Source organism: Squalius cephalus, assembly GCF_949319135.1.
Source record: "Squalius cephalus genome assembly, chromosome: 14".
In the NCBI taxonomy this organism is placed as follows: Eukaryota; Metazoa; Chordata; class Actinopteri; order Cypriniformes; family Leuciscidae; genus Squalius; species Squalius cephalus.
The window spans coordinates 34,583,049-34,601,247 of record NC_137135.1 but is presented as its reverse complement, the minus strand read 5'-3'; the positions used below and the strand labels follow the sequence as shown (position 1 = coordinate 34,601,247).

The 18,199-nt window shown below is 36.7% G+C and overlaps 1 protein-coding gene across 2 annotated transcripts in view; it reads left to right on the top strand.

Moving 5' to 3' along the window:
- The first annotated feature begins 1,145 nt into the window (after positions 1 to 1,145).
- Positions 1,146 to 18,199, top strand: part of sec24b (SEC24 homolog B, COPII coat complex component) — a 34,625-nt gene continuing 17,571 nt past the window's right edge. Inside the window, exons 1-10 of one of the 2 annotated variants that reach the window (XM_079892034.1) lie at positions 1,146 to 1,395; positions 3,065 to 3,673; positions 5,066 to 5,212; positions 7,017 to 7,127; positions 14,513 to 14,596; positions 14,696 to 14,850; positions 16,036 to 16,220; positions 16,342 to 16,444; positions 17,659 to 17,785; positions 17,858 to 17,967. In XM_079892034.1, the coding sequence (XP_079748160.1) occupies positions 1,293 to 1,395; positions 3,065 to 3,673; positions 5,066 to 5,212; positions 7,017 to 7,127; positions 14,513 to 14,596; positions 14,696 to 14,850; positions 16,036 to 16,220; positions 16,342 to 16,444; positions 17,659 to 17,785; positions 17,858 to 17,967 (1,734 nt within the window). In that variant the 5' untranslated portion in view covers positions 1,146 to 1,292. The remainder of the gene's footprint in view (positions 1,396 to 3,064; positions 3,674 to 5,065; positions 5,213 to 7,016; positions 7,128 to 14,512; positions 14,597 to 14,695; positions 14,851 to 16,035; positions 16,221 to 16,341; positions 16,445 to 17,658; positions 17,786 to 17,857; positions 17,968 to 18,199) is intronic. The other variant, XM_079892035.1, reaches the window with a different exon arrangement.

Below are 18,199 nucleotides of genomic sequence, written 5' to 3'. Positions count from 1 at the left end.
TTGCCTCCAGCACAGACAGAGAGTGTTGTGTTCTTGGCAAAAGGGAGTGGTATTTATTACTCAGAAGTCTTATGATAAATAATACCTATGAACCCAAATAAGCAAAAATGTTTCAGATTCAGAGTGAAATGCCAATTTTTTACCTTGCCTTCTATCAGGATGTCTATATAAAGGTAAGACACACCTGGTAAAGTGTGGTAGTCTTGGATCTCTGATGTAAAGATCAATAGTGTAATGAACCCCACATGTTTCAGCCTAAACTGGTTACATTGATCTGGATGTCCATGACAAATATGACTTGAATTAGACACATAAGGGAATAAATTGTATGGTGCAGGTATTCATATTTTGTCATTAAATTGTGTTAATTTTGACACAAAAACTTGAACTTGAGATGAATAATGACATTGTCTTCTATAGAGCTTGCTTTACAGCTATTTAGATGAACTTGCAACATGTTATTGAACTAACCTGAATCAACATTAAATCGTCAATACGTCAAATAATTTAGTTATCACACCTCAAGACATTCAGATGTTGCATTTCAAGATTTGTCAAATTCTGTCCTTAAAACGCTCTTGTGTGTAGTAATCATTTCTTACGAATTTCATACCACGCTTACTAATTTCAAAATGTAGCCTAATTTTAGAGCTAGTACCGGAGGCTTGTGTGAATTACCTGAGTCTGTGCATTTGGGTTTGGGTTCTTTCTGTTGTCGGCTGTAGGGGACTTTGAAGTAAAGTAGTAACTTAAATCATATGGCGGAGTGATATGGGCATGTAGACCTGCCTGGAACTACTTTAGCACTTAGAACGTCCCTCAACCAATCAGATGCAAGCATTCCTCAGCGCTATACATAAATAAATGTAACAAAAATGTTAGTGAAGAGTTCACGCCACTGAGAGATCATCTAAATATCTGTCCAGAGAGTAAAGATAGATTTATTTATTTATTTATTTATTTATTTATTTATTTATTTATTTATTTATTTATTTATTTAATTTAATTTAATTTAATTTAATTTAATTTAATTTAATTTAATTTAATTTTATGTTATTTTATTTTATTTTATTTTGAAGAAGAAAACTCTCCTTTATTTTAAGACTTTTATTTTGAAGGGTTGTCAGTGATGCCGCTGTTGATCTCTGGATTCAGCGGCCCGTGATCATCATCATCACCGATAGTCTGACAGACCCTCCGCTCAGCTGTGGGCAGGTCGATGGAGACCCACAACTGGTGATAGCGGCGTTTATTTTTTATATAATCGAGGATCCTTAACCGCTCGGATAGAGATGTCCACACAGGGACACACGAATCCAAACTCGTCCGTGAATAATTACAGCATGAATTCTACACAAAACGGAGGCGGAGCGGCAGCGGCGTCCTGTCAGAACGGTACGGGATTAAAGCGAAACCACTTGAGCTAACATGCTAAAGCTAACGCGAATATCACATTCAAAAGCTGAGATAACAGGCTGGCTAAGTGTTAGGCTAAGACGCTAATGGCTAAACGAACGTGCTAAAATCACATTCAAATCCACTTTGAAAAGCTAAGATAAGTTAGCAAGCTAAAGGCCTGAGATTGAGGCCAAGCTAAAGCACTTGTCATCTTCGTCTTTAAGACGGAGACATCGACCTCTACAGATCACAATAGAATAATATTGTCTCTACCTGTCATTAAAGTCACGTAGCAGCTGTCGGTATGTTTTAATGAATATTAATTTCTGTCAGTTTGTTGTCATCTCCTGTCCTTAGCCCGTTAGCTGCTAGTTTAGTTCAGGAAGCTTGGTTGTTCTTTCTGTCGTTTTAAAAATCTTTAAAGTCCGGATTATTAATTAATCTCTTAAAATATTGTCATGTGATGGGTCTGAATTAGGAACTGACATATGTCATTGTCTTAATCAGATGTTTCATATTTGTGTTAAATTAAGCTCGCAGAATAAACGTGTGATAAATATTGATTAAATATTCCCAACAAACCAACATTTTCATGTAATATCTTAACTTGTTTTAACGGTTATTTGCCATTGTCTTTTTGTGGTTTTACGAATGTGAGCTGTATTTCTATATCATGCTATCTGACTGTGTTTTTATTGTTAAACTGCATAAAATGAAGTAATATCAGTATGTTTTGTACTTTCTAATGTGCATCTTACCGTTTTTTTAACATTACGTGACAGGTAAAGTTGGTGAATTGTCATTTAGTAATAAAGTCAGAGAAAGATCTGTGCAAATTGTCTTTTGAACATGTTAATATACTAGTAACTAAAGTACCATGGATTACAATGCAGTGTAGTTTTAGTAGCCTATACATTGATTAATTTGAATATCTGTTTTTTATTATATTTTCTGTTTTCATTTTAATTTGAGTTAAAATCTTAGTACTTTTGAGTTTTTTTGTGATTTCTATATTGTTTACATATATATTTTTTTAATATGACTATATTAACTTTTATTTCAGTTTTTGCTTTAGTTATTTTAGTGCATAATGTTAACTAAATATAATGTTTAATATAATCACAGACAGACTCCATGATGTCGAGTGTTGTCAAACTGCTTGTGCAATGGCAGTTGGCTTAATTAATTAATTAAAGAATTAATGGCTAAAGTAATTTTTGGAAATGTAAATGCATATTTCCTACTGACACACAACAGCAAAAGATATAAACAAATGGCTTAACATTTTTTTGGTGGGGTGAAAATACTAACATGCATGCATAAGACTTTTGCACAGCACTATATATTGTTAGACATGTATTTTTATTATATTTCAGTTAACAATTCTTTTTTTTATGTTTTTAGTTAACTATATTAACCTTGTTACCATGTAAATACAGTGTATGAATATGATAAATAAATGATATAAGAATATGGTAGTCATTCAGTAATGTGGTATTACTTATTTGTAAGGCAAATATATAATAATGCGAGTTTCAACTGCTGTTGGATTTCATAGGTCAATTTGTATAAAACTTGTGATTTGACTAATGACAAACGTGCATTTGTCACATTTGCATGGCAATCTCACAAATCAAACTGATGTCGTTGTTGTTGTTTTTGACAGGTCCGGGACAGTCGTTCCCTGCCATGTATCCCGCATCCAGCTATAGTTCTGCTCCGCCCACTGGTTACCCCCCCATGGCGGGACACAGCGCTCCTCCGACTGGAAAAATCCCAGGTTTGGGCACAGACTATAGTGGGAACTACTACCAGAACAGCTCAGGGCCGTCGCTGTACGCAGCAGCACCAGGATCGCAGCCACCTGCACATCAGTACTCCTCCTCGAATGTCCAGCAGACTGCGCCGTACACTATGCCAGCTGGGTATTACGGACAGGCGTATAGTCACCCCTCACAGGGTCAACCCCAACCCCAACCTCAGCAGGTGCAGCCCAGCTTGGTGACACCAGCCAGTGGCAACAACCTCGGCGCCCCGCTGTACCCCATCGTTTCTTACCCATCAGCCCCTGGGAGCAGTCAGTACGGCACGCTGAGATCCTCTCAAACTGGGGCAGGGCAGCCGCCCGATTCAACGGTAATGCCACCGCCACCTACCCAGAGTTCCTTGCAACAGCATTCCCAAGGGAACGGGGCCACACCCACACCAGCTCACCTGGGATTCGGAGCTCCGCCTCTCAGCCAAACAGCCACTGTCAATGGCCAATCGAATGCAGGTTGGTTTGAATGCATTTCATCCTAATGCACTATGCACAGTGTTACGATCTTTAAAGGTCTAGGAGATGGAGCGCAAACATTCAGAGATCACTCATTGGGAAAAGCAGAAAGATGAACCATGAATAGACTACAGCAAGTGTTGGAAATGTGATTATTTATTACACAAAAAGCCGAAGCCGCTAGATGCAGTGAGTGAGATATGTACAATGTAGATGAGAACACACAAAAAAAGAAAAAATACAAAAATACAATGGTGCCAAATTACAGAACCAAATATAAAAAAATAATTCCCCTCAACCTAACCTAGTAAAAGAAAATGTGGAAAATAAACCGAATTCTTCAGCGTATTCGACGGCCTAAAATCCTTCTCTAACTAAGAAAACAAAATACAAAAGGTGGCGCACACTTCTTACCTAGTGTGTCTAACGCCTGACATTACTATGTGCACAATGTACATCGCCCACATAAAGGACATTAAACTCAGAACATCGGCATAAAGCGCAACTAACACTAAGGAAATGAATGTTAGACAACAAAAGGGATTTGATTAATAACTGATACAAAGTACGCAACTCAGGACACTGAACACACACACACACACTGCTTCCAAACGAGACGTGCTGGAAGTCTTTTAAAGCAGCGGGCGACAGCAGATTGGACTCAGAAGAGCCGACCTAATGATGATTGACAGCTGATACGGCCAATCACAGGAACCAGAGAGCGAAATGGCAAATAGGAGACATTCAAGAGAGGGAGGGGAAAAAACAAAAGCACAACAACAAACACACATAGAACGTAACAACAGTCAAACCAAAATGTATTCAGACACCTTCAACATTTCTCACATTATCACAGTTTATTCGCTGTAGTTTAGAAGATGGTGATAAAATATGAGTTATCAAATCAGTTGATATTTGACTGGTTTTGTCCGTCCTTCTGTTAGACTGTCTCACACATGAATTATGTTGAATATCTGTCAGCTGTTAAATTTAACTACACAATTAGATAATACCAGTTTAGCTCAACCAATCACCAAGCAATGCTTAATTCTGTTCAGTCTGTGTGTAAAAAGAGCATTAGCAATTAAAGAAAACACGCTTCAGCAAAACATGATGATCAGCTCAAAGTGTCTGGATAATATTTGGTCCCAAATTTTACTGGTAGTCACTGTATGAAGAATTTTTGGGTATAATATGTCACAGTTTACTTTATTTTGCTCTCCTCACTCACATAAATTATCTATAGTGTCCTGCACACACTAGTAAAAAAAAATCAAACATTATATATCTGGTGTCTGAATAATTTTTGCTTTGACTGCATATGTTCATGCAAAAGAATGGAATTAATGCTCATATCAATTGTATTGATTGTTTTAACCGATGTATTTATAGTTCAACAACACTACAACCAAAACCTCCAGAATCCCATGAGCCATCATTACGGCGGGGCCGCTCCCGGCAGAGAGGGCCCTGATAAAGAGAGAGCGCCCTCAGGAACCCCAGGCACTTCTGTGCATTCTTCACCACGACACCATCCCGGTACGAAACATCTTTCACACTTTATTTGACAGTTATCCGTTTCGTTTCTTCCAGCAGGCTGTGTTTTTACATTATCTGTGTCTTTTTTATGTCTTGTTTTGTTTTTTATTAGAGCTGCAACTACAGTAGTCAACATTTGAAGTAATTATAATAATTAATAACATATTAATTAATAATATGTACATATATATTATTTACATATTAATAATTATAATAGTTATTTACGTATTTAATATTTAATTATTTAATAACAAGTATATACTATTTAAAAGTATTTTGCATCATGCTAGTTGCTGTACTCCCTTTAAATTTACAGTGAATTAATATAAAATGCACATTTTCTTACTGTAATATGAGTTGGTTTATTATTAAATTAATATTTATATATTAAATACATTTGAAGTGGATCAAAACCTTTCATCAAAGTTATACATGAATTACAACAATACCCGTTCTTTTCTTTGGACAACTTTTTTGATCCACTTCAAATGTTGACTACGGTATAGGCTATTCATTATCAATTAAGCTGTCTGTAATTCCGAATTTTTATATTTATATATTTTTTTTCATAATTTTATTTAAAATTTTTTTTAACTTTCTTTTACAGTACGTGCATTTGCACGTACTTACAGTGTACTTACCTAAGAAAGTTCTAGGTAATATAAGGTAACTATGGGTTAAGGTTAGGTTTTGGAGTAGGTTTAGGGTTAACTAGGTACCTAGTTATTACCCAGTTATTTAAATAAATATAATAAGTACATAGTATGTTTTACAGGACTGTAAAATAAAGTGCTACCAAAAAAGAAATCCACATCTTACTAGGGCTGCACGATCTGGGGAAATAAATCTAATTGTCATTTTCAACAAAAAAAATTGCAATTAAAAATGTTTTTTAAAAAAGCCCCAGGTTTTTTGGGCTGCACAATTTGTCCTAAATTTGTACATATGACTATAAATAAAAAAGAAAGATTATTATTGTTATTACTCAATACAAATATTAGACAAAATAAGACATTTTATTATTGTAATATTTCACTGTAAAATAAAAAAGTTTTTAAGAAAAATAATGTCATTTTATTTTACTGTACAACTGTATTAGTATCAGTGAGACTGACCTTCATTCATAAAAAAGATGCCATTTAAGCAAGTATTTGAAATAATTGTCTTTATGTTGTTTCTACATTAATTTGGAAATTAAGTGTGAAATTATTACATTATAAAATATATAAACTAGATATAAACCTACAAGAATGTAAGTGTTTTTAATTGTTTAATCACAGAATTTTTTTAATCGACTGACACAAATTTATATATATTTATATCTGTGGTTAGTGTCATGTATGGCATTAAAAATAATAAAAAATGCATTAAAAAGCATTAAATTTAATTAGAAAATACCTGCAGAAACCCTGTATTTTACATCCTGGCAAAAAAACGCATTAGCACTGTAAAGTGACATTGTCGGCTACTGTTATTGTCTATGTTTATCTACTGAGTCTATTTGACCAATGTTGGTGTGTCATTCCTGACAGGTTGTGTCTCTTCTGATGATTCTGTGATGTTTTTTATTTCTTGTGTGTCGACAGAGAGTTCGTCGTATCAATCCACAAGCTTTTCTGACTCGTTCATCTCTTTCTTTGCATTTTCTTTGCATCACGTCATCATGTGCTGCTAGTTTTTGGGTCATGTTAGTGTCATCCTCATGTGAGATTTGGGTGGGAGAAGCGCAGAACTCCAGCTCAGTTCTCGTCCTCTCCTTCTGTACTCAACCCGTGTGTTGTCTCTGATGGTTGCTGTATTTCAGGACTGCTGTACGGTGACCGTGGGGTGAATAACGCCGTTAGCTCGGCCGCGGGCGATCACTCCTCATCCAGTTCTGACCATGAGGAAGAGGATGAGGAGGATGAGGAAGCAGGTCTGCTTTCGCTTTTTCATTCTTCCACTCACCTCCCTTTCTCACTTAGCTGTTCCTTCATCCCTCCATCTCAGATTTGTCTTTTTCCATCCCTACATCGTCCTTCCCTTTTTAAAATGATTAACGCACACGAATACACACACTTTCTGCTGTCTTTAACTGATTTATATATCTCATTCTTGCAAGTTATTCATTCACTTGAAGTCTACAATTCCCATAAACACACACACGTTCATAGTCTGTTTGTTTATCTTGCTTTTCTGATGACCTTCACTGAGCAACCTCAAGTGTACATCAACATTACTAGTATTTGCTTCATATTATTCAATTCATTAATATTTATGAATTCATACTATTCAATTCATAAATATATGCATTTGTTTATTTATTTATAAGCATGCAATGATACATATTTCAAGCCATACTATGCTTCATTTGTCACATGACCTCATTAAAATGCATGTTTAATGGTGCATTCATATTACACTTACTCTAATTACAAGTTTCTGACTTGTAAAAAACATTCATCTCATAAATAATGTTCTCATAGTGCTTACTTCTCCCTTTGACTTTATAGAAAATCAACCAAAATAGCAGCAGTTTCAAGTCAAGTCAAATTTATATATATATGTGTGTATATATATATATATATATATATATATAATTCATATTTTTCACAATTCACAAAATCATGATGTTATTGTTTATAATATCTGCAATGCAGGCCTTATATGTTGCGTTTAGCACATTCAAGCTCTGCAATGTAATTACATTTTACAATGATACAAGCAATCAGTCAAATTTTCAATATAATATATATCACTTTATGTGAATGTACACCCAACTTTTAATATATCGCGGGGTGTTTATATTTGTTGCATTTTTTGATAATATACCAGTAACACACACACACACACACACTATTTTCATTTAGTAGAGATTATAGTGGTGAATTATTGATGGAATATTTTAATAGATGTTAAAAGTCATTGGTGTCACCTTTAGCTAATTCATCACATTTGAAAAGGGCTGTCAGGTTGAGCGCACATTTTGTACTGCACATTTTGCCAAATTTAGTTACCTGATATGTACTTTTTACTTATGTAAAGCACACACGAGGGCTTTTCAGACTAAAAGTAATACTAAACCTTTTCATACTAAACCTTGCGTTTAATTCTGGGTAAAGGAGCGTTTCAAACTTGTGATTTAGAAGCGGGGTTAGCACTGCGTTTTAACAGGGTTATGAAACCCTGCTCTGCTAACCCCGCATCGCTGTGCCAAACGTGTAGTGTGAATCTATGCCGTGTTAAAATGCTACGACTAGATGATTAGCAACAGACAGCCAATCGCGTGCCTCATATTCACGTGCGTTGAACTGTATATATAAACAGGGGGCCCTATTTTAACAATCTAAGCGCATAGTTTAAAGCACAGGGTGCAAGTTCACTTAGGGCGAATCCACTTTTGCTAGTTTAACGATGGGAAAAATGGTCGGCGCTCCCGGCGCATGGTCTAAAAGGGTTGTCCTTATTCTCTTAATGAGTAATGGGTGTGTTTTGGGATTTACTTGCGTTAAACCAATCAGAGTCTCATCTCCCATTCATTTTAAATGCCAGTTGCGCTCACGCCATGGTGGATTCGCTATTTACATGACGGAGTTTGATAGTGGAAAGACCGAACGCGTCTCCAGAGCGCAAACGGATCCGCTCGTGCGCGAGGTAAAAGTGCGAAAACAGAACATGTACGGGACAAGCCAGATTCACCATATCTTTATGTACACAATAATAATCTTTTACATTGTAATCCTTTTCATTTTAATATTTGGCATGTGTGTGTGCTGCTGTGTGTCCCTGTGTGTGTAATAAGCAGAGTGTACGCGCGTTGTGGACCCGCCTATAGGCGCACATTACTAACACGCTCTTTAAATAACAAAACAAATATTGCGCCATTGACTTTAGAGCAGGGTTCAGTTGGTCAATGGCTCAGTCTATTTCAGTTCCTCAAAATAGCAACTCTCCAACAATGCGCCAGAACACACACTCGTTCTCAGACCAGCAGCTCATGGGCGCACAAATGGGCGCAAATGCATTTGCTATTTAAACAACGTGGCGCAGGACGTGAAAATGAAAACTGCGTCAGGCTGAAGCTAGCAAAAAACCCTTGCGTCGCGCCTGGCGCTGCATTGCACCGGGTTTAAGATAGGGCCCAGGGTCATTTAAAGGTTCAAGGGGGGAAATGTCAAACGGCGACGGAAAATGCATCAGTTGGAGTGAAGAAGAGACCATTTCATTCTTACCTTTTATATTCTGAAAAGTCCATTCAGAAACAAATTGATAGTACAATTTGCAATGTGTAATATGAAGACGCGCAATACTAGAGCAGGTCGTGTGCAGCATTCGTCAAATGAATGATTCCGGTTACCCAGTATTGACTATTTCTAGTGTGAGAAGTGCTATAAACTGCTAAAACATCATGGACTGACATGCTCTTGATGTCTCTCCTGTATCCCTCTGCCTCTCTTTTCTCTGCTCATCCACAGATCTGAAGAACAGCAATTGTTTTCACTATAAATAGTCAAAATGTTGATTTTACAAACACACTTCTCTCAGAACCAGTTTCAGAAGTGATGAGAAATGTGTTTCTACTTCCCCCGACGACTCATGCCATTCGTCTGAGTCTCACACACTCCCACACTCTCTCGTTCACACACTCACACACACACATATGCTCTTTTCCTGCAAGAGGAAGTAGGTTTTTTTTTGTAAAGGCCCAGACAGCTTGTGAACACAAACAGAAAGTCTCAAATTTACTGCGATAGGCTAGACGTGTTTTTATCTGTTATTTGTCATTATATTTTAGCTGTTCTTTTGAAATTAAACTCTTTTAAATATCGTATACATGTATTTGTTAAAACCCCCAATTAGAGTCAGCTTCTTAAGGCCTTCAAAAACTGAATTAAATTATTTCCAATCTTAAAACTATCAAATGTTTGGAATAATTAATATTTTTTTATTGTTTTTGAAAGAAAAACATGAATGCATCTGCTCACCAAGGCTGAATTTATTTGATCAAAAAGACATTAAAGCTACACTGTGTGATTTTTACCCCCATCTAGCGGTGAAATTGTATATGACTACCCAGTGAATATTAGTTTCTGTTCCTCTCAATTCCGAGGGCGTTTTAACTCCTACGGTGGCCGTATTATTCCAAGATTAACATGGCTTCCAGTTCGACTTCGTCCATGACAATAATAAACAATACGTCTAAAATGAATAAAACTACAGGACAGATGTCAGGAGGTAAACGTCACCCTTGGAATCGGCTATCCCAGCATAATCAGATTAGGCTAACGTTACAATGTGTACAAAGTAAAAGCAATTAAAAATAACTAAAATTTACAGTGTCCTTTTTTTATATAGCTTAAAAAATTGCGCTTTTAAAACTATTCATTACCTGTGATCCGTCGCAGCACAGATTTATGTTACAAGGTAAACAATACTTTTTCACCATTGACGCGAGGATGAAGTTATACTAGAGGTCGTTCTGGCGTTATGCACAACCATGCTATGGTTAGACAAGCAACTATAAAACTTTGAATTTACACAAATGAATTACAACAGGCTGAATTACCTGTCGAGAAGAAAGCAGGCAACCTCGGCGTCCGTTTTAAAATCTTCTCCTCATGAGCTCTTTCCATCTGGGAAAAGTTAATCCAATATTGACTACGGTCTTGCTGATTTGTCTGTCGCGTTGACGTTTTAATTCTCTCTTTCAAATGTGAGTACGCACGCACACACACACACACACACACACACACACCACACTATCTTTCAAATCTGCTGGCACTCGAGAGCTCGCGAGTAATCTCCCCCTCGCATTCGTCACGGTGTCACTGAGTGAAAAACGCAAAAGGCGAAGCTTGAATTTACAGGTATGTCCCTCTTTGGCTAATGTAGTTTCAAGATGGAGGGGCAACATGGCGACCGGCATTCGAACCCCTCACCCGTATGTACTTTCAATGGCAGATTATAAACTTAAGAGAATACTTTATTACTTGAAAGAAGTAAATATACATTAATGAGCACATATATTTTTGAAAGAACTAAGTGTTTTTTGCTAAGAATCAACTAAATAAGTTACACAGTGTAGCTTTAAAATAGTAATATTGTGAATAATGTATTCATATCATTTGAACATTCATATCAATATCATTTCAACATTTACTAATACATTTTAAATTGAATTTTAATTTTATCTGTTAACCTTAATTAATGTACTATGAACTAACAGGAATGATCAAGGTACAATTGTATTGCTCAAATATATATATTTTTTATATTGCATATAGTTAATGAAAGCTAGCTAATACATCCTTGTAAACAAATGGGACTTGCAAAGTGTTACTTATGAAATTTACGTATGTTTCTAGGTTATAGCTAAAGAAACCTGTAATATTTAAATTATTTTCTGTAGAATTCATTCTGTAGAACTTCTCATTTTAATATATTCATATTTACATATTTATTTCATTTAGCACATTTCAGTTCAGCACTGTTTTACTTGGAGTGTAATGTTTGTTTTTAACCCTTTAGAACCTGAAGCTAAAATAGGTGTTTTTCACATAATTAGATTTTTTTTACCGTAAAATTCTAAAACAATGTGCTATCTTCATGTGCAAGGTGTCCTCTTTTTTCAGAAAAAGATAAGCTTTCAACAAATTACAGTTATTGACCATTATTGTGTGTGGTGAGTTTGTAAATAGAATTTAAATAGACAAAAAAAAAAAAAAAAACGAGAATACATTTACTGATTTTTATTTAGAAAAAACTGACAAAATCATGAACGAAAGAAAATAACACTTTAAAGTTGAAAAATGAACTATAATACATATATACAAGTCTTTTTGTGACATTGGGTTGCACAGTTTTCATTTAGGACACTTTTTTTCATACACGCACACATACACATGCACGCATTTTAAGGCACGCACACATACACACGCACGCACTACATGCTTAGATACATGAAAGAGTAACGGCCATCGGCCTCCCAAGTTTAAATAAAAGTCATCCTAATCCCCTCTTCTGCTGTCTAACACTTCTTTTACCATGTATTTGTTCGTTTCTTTTATTATTTTATGCAATCCAAAACACTCTAACCTGCCTCGCATCTTATCTCTCTGTTCAAATCTTTCCATCCCACGCTGCTGTCATTTGCAGACGGCAAGCATGAAATTACTGTAATAAGCCATATATTCCCGAAAAGCGCATGTTGTCTACTGTCAGGGGCAATTTGAATGGTTTTGATAGTGCAGACAGTTGAAGAGTTACGGTAAAATGAATACAGCTTGCTGGTCCGGTAATCGGCACGTACGGTCAAACCTAGTTATCGGTATCCGTAAAATCCACTACCGGTCGACCTCTAGTATTGTGGTAGTGTATATACAAAAATATGAAGCATCAAATCAGCATATTAGAATGATTTCTGAAGGATCATGTGATACTGAAGACTGGAGTAATGATGCTGAAAATTCAGCTTTGATCACAGGAATCAATTACATTTGACTATATATTCACGTAGAAAACAGCTATTTAATACATTATAATATTTCACAATTTTGCTCACAATTTTTTCTGTAATTTAATTAAACAAATAAAAATGATATGATCAGTAAGTCAATCATGGCAACTTATGTTTTTACATTAACACATATAATTACGTCAATTTAATATAATTTAAGTTGAAATGACTTGTACAACCAAGTCATATTAATATTTCACAATATTAATGTTTTACTGTATTTTTGATCAAATAAATGCAGCCTCTGTGAGCAGAAGATAAAACATTAGAAAAATCTTAATATTTTCAAACTGTTGACCGGTAGTGTGTTTGGCCGGGGTTTGTTGTAACATCACTCAGCTCAGAAATCAGTGGAAACTTGACCGGATCAGATTCTCTGGACGAGCACCTGCACCATTTCAGTCTCCAGTTAATGGACTGGTAATCTTGGTAACCCTGTTTCCTCCTGCTTTATTCAGAAGTGTGTGTGTGGGGGAGTGTAAATGGGCAGACTCTATTTTTAGCTCTACATTATGAAGTGTGTGTCGGGGTGCAGTGTTTTCTCATGGGGAGTTTGGATGTGTCATGTTCAAGCCTGCTACTGATTCATCATCACACACTCCAGAGGTTTCATCATCCTCTCTGTGAGAAACGTCTCCTTTCTTGGACTTCTTGCACTCTTGAGTGGTCGTTTTCATGTGCCTAAAATAACATTTTATGTGTCCTCTTATATTCTGCAGTTATAAAGTGGATGTTTTATTCCCATCCGTTGTTGAGTTCAGACTGCTGATCCAGTGAGGTAACAGATTAAGCGCAGGATAACAGGGGTTTAGCCAATCACGGGCCCTCTCGCTCTCTTTCTTTCTGTCCCTGTGGTCTGGTTTCAGTAGTTGTGTTATGGAGGATTAGTATTAGGTTAATCTGTGCTGAGGTTTATTACTGTCTTCTTCTCTCAGAGTCCCGATTCTGTGATATCACTGAATATCAGAGAGGAAATTGGACATGTAGCTTTAGCTTACATACACAGCATTAGAGCAGTTGAGTTTGTTCTGTGTTGGGTGGCTTTGATCGGTCTATTCAACGGAGATTATTATTGGTATATTAAGGGCCAATCAGTATCCATAAAGACCATTAGCTGGGCAATATTGCTTAAACTCATCTTTATGTTTGTTTTTTCATTTAAATATTTTGATATTTAGATGTTTGTGTTGGCTCTGATGTGGCTTTTTATATGTGTGTATATGTGTGTATATGTGTGTGTGTGATTTAATATATATGTATGTGTGTGTATATATACTTTTTTGTGTATTTTATTATTTTCCCTGTTTTCTGTTGTCCACAATGTCACATGATCCTTCATAACTCATTCTAATATGCTGATTTGCTGCTCAAGAAACATTTCTGATTATCAATATTGAAAACTGTTGTGCTGCTATATAATTTTTATGGATTTTTTAAATAGAAAGCTCAAAAAAGAAATATTTCTATATTTGAAATAGAAATCTTTTGTAACATTATAAATGTCTTTACTGTCACCTTTGATCAATTTAATGCATCTTTGCTGATTTCTCTCTAAAAATATCTTACTGACAACAAATAGTACAATAGTATATATATAGTATATATAATATTTAATTATATTACATTTCAAGGCATAATATGCCATACAGTTTGAAATATTTTGAGTTGTTGAACCACTGTTTTGAACAATTAGTTGAAATGTTAGTATGCATTCTTGAGTTTGAGTTATTTGCTGCATGCATTAAAAATGAGAACAATCCCAACCCACACGTCGCTCTTGTCTGTGTGTTTCTAAACTCTTGCAGGTGGAGACAGCTCGTCTACAACCACAGGCAGTGCCTCTCCGGTTCCCAACAGTTATGAGTCTCTGGAAGGCGGCAGTTACTCGGGTACATCCTCATAGCGCTCACAGTGACATCTCAATGCCAGATCTGCACGAGAATGACTTGCTGATACATATTTATCTCGTCTTTCTCTGGATCATACAGCTCCTCCTCCCGGTGTTCCCACCAAGCAAGCTCCTCCCTTCGGATACAATTACCCAACCATGCATCCTGCGTACCAACAAAACCCCGCCCCCATACCAGACTCCTCCCCCTCACGCGGAGCATACAAACCACCAGGATACCAGCCGTACTCACAGGTACCGACAACGAATCTAGTTTGTGATATTTCAGTGTCAATTCATTAGGGTTGGGTACCGTTCACATTTTAACCGGTACCGGTTCCTGAAATTCGGTGCCGGTACTCAACGGTAATTTAGGCATGCTTACCTCAGTAACTGTAAAGAAACTAAGTCATTTGTAGAAGTGTTATTGACATAATGCCAGAGCTGCTTTGGTCGCTGTCTGCCATTGTCTGTGATGCTTGAATATTAATAAAAGCAACCATTTTAGTAATAAAAAAAAAAAATCCTTTCTATTAAATGTTTTGTTTTCCACAAATTCTGTGTTTCTAGTAATCAAATGAAGACATAAAACATTAATTTAATTGATCTTTTTCTTATGAAATTAAACTTTTTTTTGTCAAACAACATGCGGCACAACTGAGCTTTATACTGTTAGAATTACAACATAGAAGAAAAAGTGTGATTATTCCTTAAATACATTTTTGATCATTTATTATTATTAGTGTTAGTATTATTATTATTATTAATAATAAATTGAGATATCTAAATTCAACTATAGAACAGTAATATATTATCAAGTTATAACAGCTTGTGGTGAAGACCTTTGAGTTTCCACGATAGTTTATATAACGATCGTTTTTCCGAAACCGTAAAATGCTGATGAACTTCAGTGACTCTCAGAGCGGCTCTGGAAATGAAGTTCATGCATTCATGTTCTCATATAGTGAGGCTGAAAAACACAGCGAGCGTCACGCATGCTTCAGTGTGTGTGTGGTAAATGAAACTCATTCACACAGAGACTGATTATGCAGGATTCGTATTTAAATAGTCTTAAGGTCCTTGCACACTGAGTCCAAAATTTTTCGTATTCATCATTTGGTGGCTCTGAATTGTCAAAACACCTCTCAAAGTGCTTGCTGCGAATGCGAAAAACGCAGAAAATCTATTTTATTTTGTGACGGACGAAAGTTTCAGAGGCGTGGTTGAGTGAGTGTGTCAGAGAGTGTGCAAGGACCTTTACTCTCGCGCCCAGATGCGTTCTCAGGTACTGATATTTGGCACCAATTGATTTAATGTGAATCGGTACTCGATAGTAATGACGTAATTCGGTCAGTGCCATTTAAAAGTACCGAGTTCAGTACCCAACCCTACAATTCAGGAAGTGGTTCATCAAAAACATCTGTGTTTGTGTTCCCGTAGCCTTTCCCATCTCTGTCCGAGCTGTCGTCAGCTTTAGGAGGCCTCAGTGGCGTTCCTGAGCTGGATGTGGAAACCTTGAGACCAGTGAATCTACTCCAGGAGAGAAACATCCTTCCTCCCCAACGAGCACCTCCACCCGAGCCCAACCTGAGCAACGACCTTCGCAAGGTCAACTGCAGCCCCGAGTAAGAGCAGAGAGACGGCGTGTTTGTAGGAGGTTGTGGTTTCACACAACAGGTGCAAACAGAGAAACAGCTTTGTATTGTGTTAACAGTTTCTCTTTCATTCTCTGTCTGTCTCTTCCAGGACGTTTCGCTGTACTCTCACTAACATTCCCCAGACTCAAGCTCTGTTGAATAAAGCTCGTCTGCCTCTTGGATTATTGCTGCATCCCTTCAGAGATTTAACGGTAGGATCATGTCACCTGAGCAGAAAGCACAAATCAAACTCAACCCTTGGTCTATAGCCCTATTTGGATGGGATTAGTGTAACATTGAGAGGTGGAGTAGAGTAATAATTACTAGAGCCTCTCAGTGATTTTAGTCCCGTCTGAATGTGCATCTCAGTGATCATCACGGACAATGTCAGTAAAGATTACGGTGACTTTTACCTTCATTAAAAAGGTCCGGAAAAATTACCTCGGGTGATACTAATCCCGTGCGAATAGACCCGCTGTAAATATGAACGTGAATATTTTAAAAGTAGGTTTTTTCAAGTATGGAGACGCTTGAAAAAGCATCAGTTGCGTTCTAGACGCTGGAACGAGTCTGTGGCAAAACTCAAGTGTTTCACACACACACATTCAGATCAGAGAGAAGATCGACAGCACTTGTTAGAGGCACGAAACATCTTTTAGCGTTAGGTAAGTGTCTATTACCAACACAATCCAGTCTGAAGTTAATTAATACATCGTTAAACCGGACATAACTGGTTTATATATATAAATATAGGTTATATGTGTTTGCACACGTGATATCAGGAAGCAGCGTAATACACACATGACGACAGGAGTGACGGCGATGTGCAAATCGAGTTACTCTCCCACTTCTGCTAGTTTACTGAGATATGTTATACCGTGCGAATTGGCCATTAATATTACAGATGTCCTGTGGTAGAATTACATTACTCTATCTAGCCTTGTAAAGTTAATCCCGTCCGAAAAAGGGTTATGTAATGGTTATTGGTGCTACATTATCATACAATATCATGTTTTTTTTTCTTAGTTAATAATCAGAATAATGAAAATTGCATGTAAACGGGAGTGAAGAGGTTTGCTTGTGTAATTTAAATATTTTTTTTAGATTTAAGTACATGCGCATGATTGGTGACCATGTAAACTTTTGTCAAAGCTATTGTTATAGTTATGATATCACAACCACATTGACTCCTTTAAAATATTTCAATAAACTTTACTCTGAGTTCCCACATCTAACCATTTTTTATCAGCTCTTGATAAGAATGATAAAGGTGTCATTCACCTGTTCTTATCTAGAGTTTTACTGACATTAGACCATGATAATGCAGATATAATTATGTCTTCATTAACTCTCTCTCTCTCTCTCTCTCTCTCTCTCTCTCTCTCTCTCTCTCTCTCTCTCTCTCTCTCTCTCTTTGTCTCTGCAGCAGTTACCGGTCATCACCTCTAACACTATAGTTCGTTGTCGTTCGTGTCGGACGTATATAAACCCTTTCGTTTCGTTTTTGGACCAGCGCAGATGGAAGTGTAATTTGTGTTACAGAGTCAATGATGGTAAGAGCCCTACAGATTTTTCAGACATGTTAGCATATTCGTGTTCTCACAGAGTCTCTTCTTCTCGATCAGTTCCTGATGAGTTCATGTATAATCCTGTTACTCGTTCATACGGCGAGCCCCACAAAAGACCAGAGGTCCAGAATTCAACTGTGGAGTTCATCGCCTCCTCTGATTACATGGTGAGTGTGTCTGTCTTTTAAAGAGCTTCAATGCTTCTGTTTATGCTGCTTTCCTTTCTACTTGTCTTTTTAAGGCCAGACAAGTAATTTGTTGAGGTCAATTAGTAAAAAAACAAAACTGCACGCCGTCAGCGTTCTCACAGGTTCACGTATTTGAAGTTTGTGCAGAGATAACTAATGATCTTTATCTGGACAATAACTTTATTCTAGAGCTGCTGTAAAGCCAGAACAA